A 6,530-nucleotide genomic window follows, 5' to 3' on the forward strand; every position below is an offset into this window, starting at 1 on the left:
CTAAAATAGCCCTGTCCTCAGGAAGCAGCGAGCGAACAGTGCCGCCTGACTCTTCTCAGGGCTCTCGGTGTCCTGTTCTCATCAGGGCAGAAGCTGCAGTTGGCTTTATGGGTTTATTTATCTTTATTCTTGATGCTTACACCTCCTGCTTACAGCTGCAGCCTGCAGGGCTCTGCTGCTGACCCGACCCGTTGATCTACGCTGCCGTATTTTAGATAGGCACTTTCAAACACCGCTCGATGCTCTAAGGCACGGTGACTTTCGGGAAGGCTCACCCTGCGCCAGCCCCTCGCTACAGCGTGATCCGGTCGTCCCACGCTCCGCGCCCCCCGCTCCGGCACCGCCAGCCCTCACAGCTGCTGCGCGCTCACCCCCCACCTCAGTACCGGTCTTTCGACCCGCCGCGCTCCGTGCCCTTAGAGAGGGGAGCAGCGGGGGGGGGGCGCCCGCCACCGCCCCCAGGGGAGGGGGGGCGAGGACAGGAGCGCCAGGATGGCGCTCGGGCCTCCACCCAGCGCTGCCCACCCCCGAGGGCTGCGGGCCCCGCGCCTCTGCAGCAGGCCGGGCGCCAGCGGGACGGCTGCGGGCCGCGCACTATTTACTCCCTCAGCTGTGCGGCGCGGCCACGCCCCCTCCCGGGATTGGCTCTCCAGGCGGAAGGCCCGCGCAGCCCCCGCGCTGCCCGCCCCACCAGTGAGGGCGCCCCAGGGTGATGGACGTGCCGGCGGCCGCCAATGGCAGCGAGCGCGGGCTGGGCTCGGCGGCCGCGGCGGCGGCGGCGGTATAAGACGAGGCCGCGCAACCCCGCGCTTCAGTGCGAGCTCCGGCAGCGCGCAGAGCGGGAGGGCAGCGGCAGCGCTCCGCAGGCTTCCCCACCGTCCGCTGGAACCGCTCTCTCCGCCCGCCTTCCAGCATGAAAGCCTTCAGCCCGGTGCGGTCCGTCAGGAAAAACGGCCTCTCGGAGCACAACCTGGGCATCTCCCGGAGCAAAACCCCCGTGGATGACCCCATGAGCCTGCTGTACAACATGAACGACTGCTACTCCAAGCTGAAAGAGCTGGTGCCCAGCATCCCGCAGAACAAGAAAGTGAGCAAGATGGAAATCCTGCAGCACGTTATCGACTACATCCTGGACCTGCAGATCGCCTTGGACTCGCACCCCACCATCGTCAGCCTCCACCACCAGAGACCCGGGCAAAACCCTTCCTCCAGAACTCCTCTGACCACCCTAAACACAGACATCAGCATCCTCTCGCTACAGGTAAATGCCTTCCCCCGAGCGCCCCTCTGCCCGCCGGCTCCCCGCTGACCTAGATCGGGGCGCTGGAGTCGGCGTTAGAAACGCCGCTCGTGCGGGGCGCGGTGGTGGCCGAGGGGACGGTGCGGGGTGGCGGGGCCACCCCTCCCCGCTGGCGGGCTCGGTGGGCAGCGGCGCCGCGGCTGAGGCGCTTCGTCATGCCGGACAGCCTTCTCCCGCTTCCCCGAGTGCTCGGGCACCTCGCCCTTACCCTTGTGGTGTTTTCTCCTCGCAGGCGTCCGAGTTCCCCTCAGAGCTCATGTCGAGCGACAGCAAAGCACTTTGTGGCTGAATCAAACGGTGAGTGCAGCGCATCCTGTTTCTAAACTTCAGGTAAAAAGTGCCTCCCTGGGGAATGGGAGGTGCCATGGCGATTTCTGAACATCGGTCCTGAAAGTTGGTCGGGAGATGCCTTTATAATAATCAGTAAGAAATTAGACTAAAAACTGAGTCTTACAGTCCAAAGTGTATTTTGTTGCTAAGGTTCATTAAGCAGCACAGGCTGCTCTGATTCTACTTGCTGCTTAATGCAAATTCTCTCCTTATCTGTTCTGGGAGTCTTAACTTCCTGGGCCAAAGTGACTGATTAAGTTGGGAATCTTGGCACAATTCCTTAAATTCTGTGATGTGGGATTGTCTGCGCTATCAGTTAAATAAATGACTGCTTTTAATCAAATAATTGCTGTAAGAGGCAGACTGGCGCCTCTGAGCACTGCATTTACAGAGATCTAAATAGAGATTGGACTGAGAATCCTTTCTACGCTTTCCCTTGAGTGTATGTTATTTTAATGTTCAATTTGTGCTCTTGAGAGCGAGTGTGTGAGCGTGTATGTGTTGCATCTGGACGCCAGGGTTTGCCCAATCTCTGAGTGTTTGGTTAAATGTTCAAACTGTGGCTTCCTCTCTGGCGCCAGTCTGTCCGGATCTCTGCCCTGTTAGCATTCTCCTAAATATGCCTCTTTTCAATCTCTTGCAGGTGTTCCACTGATGAGATTTTTTTTTTTGCACAAGAAAATGTCTACAGGTTTTTTTTTTTGAGGTGCTGAATTTATTTTTCAGCTGTATCTGGAGGGGAAAAATCCACATCTAACTAAAAGGACCTTTTAAAATTAATAAAGAAGAAAAAGAAAAAATCAAGATTGATCTTTATCCCCACCCCATTCTTCAACTTGGACTGAACCTAGTTATTTATGAAGAGACTCTTAAATACCCTTTCCCTAGTTGGAAGGCTTCCTTTATATACTATTCCCAACGTGGGGAGCGAAACAAAAATCTCACAAGGAGTTGCCCATCTTAAAGCAGACTTTGCCTTTTTTTTCCAAAGGTGGAGCGTGAGTACCAGAAGGATCCAGTGTTCAGTTTTTTAGGAAAGTCTGTGGTCAGAAATTACCTTTTTGACACAAACCTAGGACTGAATGCTGTGTATATATTTATATATAAATATATATGAGTGAAAACTTGTGAACTCTTTAATTAGAGTTTTCTTGTATAGTGGCAGAAATTTACATTTCTGCAAAAAGTGTAATGATGTACTTAATCATGCTAAACTTTTTATAAAAGTTTAGTTGTAAACTTAACCCTTTTTATACAAAATAAATCAAGTGTGTTTATTGAACTGATTGCTTGCTTTATTCTTTGGGGACCAACTGTTTGCTGGCTTTGATTTGTGTTGTATTTTTGGGTTTTTTAAATACTTACACATTCTGTTATGACTTTACCAAGTAAAAATACAAATATGTAGAGAATATAAAGAATAAAATTACCTGAAGTGAATAATAATTCTTGTAACTTGGAAAATCTTATTTGAGTGTATATTCCAAACTTCTAAGTGATCTGCCTGTAAACAGTGTGAAAGGAACTAAAAAGGAATTTATTACAGAGGGGATGCTATTGACAAAGTGTTTAGAAACATTACAAAAGCAGTTAATCCTGAGACATTCCCATGGAGTATTGCCCCTCTTTTTTTTTTTTTCTCCCCCCCTATTGACGATTCCATTCTCAGTGGTAATGGCCCAGATCTGTTAATTTGTGTTTAGAATAATCACTCAGAATTAAGGGTTGTGGGTGGTTATTAGTCCCCCACCTATTAAATTTCTCTAAAATGGCTTTGAATGTGAGAGTTGGTGATGCGTTAACATGGGATCTAAAATGATGAAGTGACTGTTGCCTTTCCACACTGGAATTTTCATGCTTCCATGCAATATTTCAATGAAATGGGGTTTCTAATCAGTTGCAGCAGCTTCTCCGTATGACTAAGATACTGAGAATTGAGCTAAATCGCTGTTGTGGTACTGATTAAACTTTGGCTGCTCCTAAAGGGACTCTTTTCTCCATAAGAATTAAATTAAGTTTGAAATAGGAGTCTAAATTCTTGAAAGCCAGTAACAGTTTATTTCTTCTTTCTCTTTTGCCCTCAGAAGCTATGCAACATCCCTTACTTATTCAAAGGACAGTTATCATACCCTATGAATCCACTGTAACTATCACTGTTCAGTTGTTGTAAGACAGTGGATGTGGTAACTGTGCCTTAGCAGATGATTATCAGATGACATTCTAATTTAAGCTCACTTATAAACTTGCCTGAAATGGGAAGTTAAGTTTTGAGTCCTACAAATGAATTGAAGAGAATCACTCACAATAGGAATGAAGGGAACTTCACTGTGCTTGGGATAAGTACAGCGCTCTGGTAGGCACTGCATTTTGGGCCTGAGGAGGCATGTTTAGGGTTTCTGTGCTGTGGGGACTCTTAGAGTGAAAGGCAGGAGCCTCACCTGGGGCCAGTGACACTTTCACCGCTGAACGGGTGGGTGGTGCTCCGGGCTGCAGCAGCAGCTGCCTTTCCTTGCCCTTGACACTAAATCCATTCACGTAGGCTGGGAGAAAGCCAGCTCTGATCTCTTAATACAGAAGCTGCCCTGCCCAAGCAGAAGTGCACCCTCTCAGAGGATCAATGCAATCAGAAGACAAGAAGGGTTAGCAAAAGCTGGGACGGGGGGGCGAGGGGGGGACACACGGGACACACGAGCTGATCTACCGCTTCTCACCATGCCCCCCAAGCCAGCAGAGATTAAGGCTATCTATCTCCCCACGCAGCACACACCGGCTGTGCCTCCTGCGGCCAAACCTCGCTGCTGTCTCAACACCCAGAGCACACGGGTTGTTCCAACTTCGTGCAATGAACGTTCAACCCTGACAGCCCAGTAGTAAAACATTTCATCACCGCAAATCAGCATGCTTCAGTCCCTAAAATACTCCTTTTTGTGTATATTTTACCTAACTCTGAACAGTAGCAGATTAATCGCAGTATTCAGATCTTCGTCCTTCCAAACCAGTAACAATCATCTAAGGTAATCGCCACCCAACTTCTCCCTCAAAACTCATTTTTCACCCTATTGTTCACTGTAGGGTGAGATCACAGTAAGAGTCACTTTAAATCCACAGTTCAGTTTATGAAATTAAAAAGCTGCAACAGTCAGATCATTCTAATTATTTTAAGATCAACCCCTTTAGAAGCTAAGGCATTTGCACTTCGATATTTTTAAGCTACAGGATGATGAACACACTTGTAGGATGAAACCAATTTCCTTATCATGCATAGCCAAAAGAGAAATTCACAATTTACAAGGCGTGGGGAGCTGAGCAGGAAAACAAACAAACATGTTTTTAAAAATGTAAATTAAGGAAGGAAAAAAATTTTCCTCTTTCAGGATTAACTAATTCATCATCTTGACAATGCATTCCTGTGATCAGAACTAGGGGCTTAAGTTAGGTGCTCTACTTAGAGCGAGACCACTCATTGGTTTTGTTCATAAGATTTTGTCGTTCAAAGATAAACAGCAAGGTCAAAGCTGAGCACACAAAGCCTTAACATTAATTCTTGAAGTTTCCTTGAAGATGTGGGATTTCTTTGTTCTATAGCATTGTCATTGTCTCTGCAGAATACATTATAAAAATCTGTGACATTTTCAGCACTTTCCCTGGCCCATTTACTCTGTCTCTGAACACAGTTGTTGCCAACTGTCCCGTTAACCGACCAGCTGAACGCAGTAGAGCGAGAAGACCCATACTCAGCTATGTGACAGCAAAATAGTCACAGTCAGTCATATTTAAACTGTAAAATCTTTTTGATTAGGCCATGCCTGAAAGTTGCAAATGCACTATAGACACTGCCCTACAGGGAAAAAAAAAAAAAAGGATCCAACAAGAGATTGAAGAGGACTCTCCCCTCCAGAAGAGAGGTTTCCAGACCTGGCTTTGCTTGTGTATTGCCCTTAATAACACACGGACCAGCTCCTGATCTCGTCCCAAGCCACGAGCGTGCACCGAAATGTCTCATTTGGATTCTCAGGGAACATCTTTGTCTTATAAAGCATGTAACCCACTGCTGGTGATGTGTATTAGAGTGGTTGAGAAACGGCCCGTCTCGCACTCACGGGTGGTAGGAGTCCCTCCAGCCTGTCACCAGGTGAGGGAAACGCAGAGGGCTGGGTTTTGTTCGCTCTCCCCTGGGAAAAACCAGCATGGTGTCTACTGCACCAGAAATATTCGTGAGCCACCTAAAGAACCCGTTTTGACAAAGATGTCCGAGATGTCAAAGATGCCCGAGCGGGCAGAGCAGGTCCCCCTGAGCTGCCGCCCCGCAGGCCGGCCAGCCCGCGCGGGGCCGGGGCCGGGGCCGGGGCCGGGGCCACGCGTGGAGGGCCACTGCCACCCTCTGGCCCGGGCGGGGGCAGCAGGCGCCGCGCCGGCGCCCCGCTCCCGGCTGCTGCACGCCGAGCAGAGCCGGGTTTTTAACCGGGCAAAGCGCTCCGTTCTTCGCATCTTATGAACGACAGTCAGAGCACGCGTCTTCCACGGGTTATTTAAAAATCACGTTTCAGCACCTGGGACGTGACGTTTTAGCTAAGTCAGCTCTGCTAGCTGGGAATTTCACTCCGAAGAAGGAAAGTGGTTTGTAAAAATATGAAGAAAAAGTTGCATTAAAATAAGAAATACTCTGCTTACACTGTTACGGGAGAAGCACCATCTGATTAGCACTAGCTTGCATTCCACTCTGGAAAGTAAAACACGTTCTCTAAACAATCATCTTGTATGCGTTAAGGATTCTCCTATACAACAGCTTACAGTCTGGATCCATTCATGCGATGTGCAAAAGATATAAAATAATTTGCTAGTGAGAATTATGGTATTTGTGAGTAAGCATCCCTTCCTGTTTACTACTGTCCTTGCTTAC

The 6,530-nt window shown here is 48.5% G+C and overlaps 1 protein-coding gene across 1 annotated transcript; it reads left to right on the forward strand.

Moving 5' to 3' along the window:
• Positions 1–856: 856 nt before the first annotated feature.
• Positions 857–2,912, forward strand: ID2 (inhibitor of DNA binding 2). Its single transcript, XM_059835001.1, has 3 exons — positions 857–1,261; positions 1,533–1,597; positions 2,274–2,912. The coding sequence occupies exons 1-2, from the start codon at positions 914–916 to the stop codon at positions 1,587–1,589; spliced, it is 405 nt and encodes a 134-aa protein (XP_059690984.1). The 5' UTR covers positions 857–913; the 3' UTR covers positions 1,590–1,597; positions 2,274–2,912.
• The last annotated feature ends 3,618 nt before the right edge of the window (positions 2,913–6,530 follow it).

Source organism: Gavia stellata, chromosome 2, assembly GCF_030936135.1.
Source record: "Gavia stellata isolate bGavSte3 chromosome 2, bGavSte3.hap2, whole genome shotgun sequence".
NCBI classification, from domain to species: domain Eukaryota; kingdom Metazoa; phylum Chordata; class Aves; order Gaviiformes; family Gaviidae; genus Gavia; species Gavia stellata.

What these genes read in the sequence shown, in the direction of transcription:
- ID2 (XM_059835001.1), top strand. Translation starts at nt 914, where the DNA reads ATGAAAGCCTTCAGCCCGGTGCGGTCCGTCAGGAAAAACGGCCTCTCG. An exon ending in TCAGCATCCTCTCGCTACAG is followed by an intron (nt 1,262 to 1,532) that starts GTAAATGCCTTC and finishes TTCTCCTCGCAG; the next exon opens with GCGTCCGAGTTCCCCTCAGA.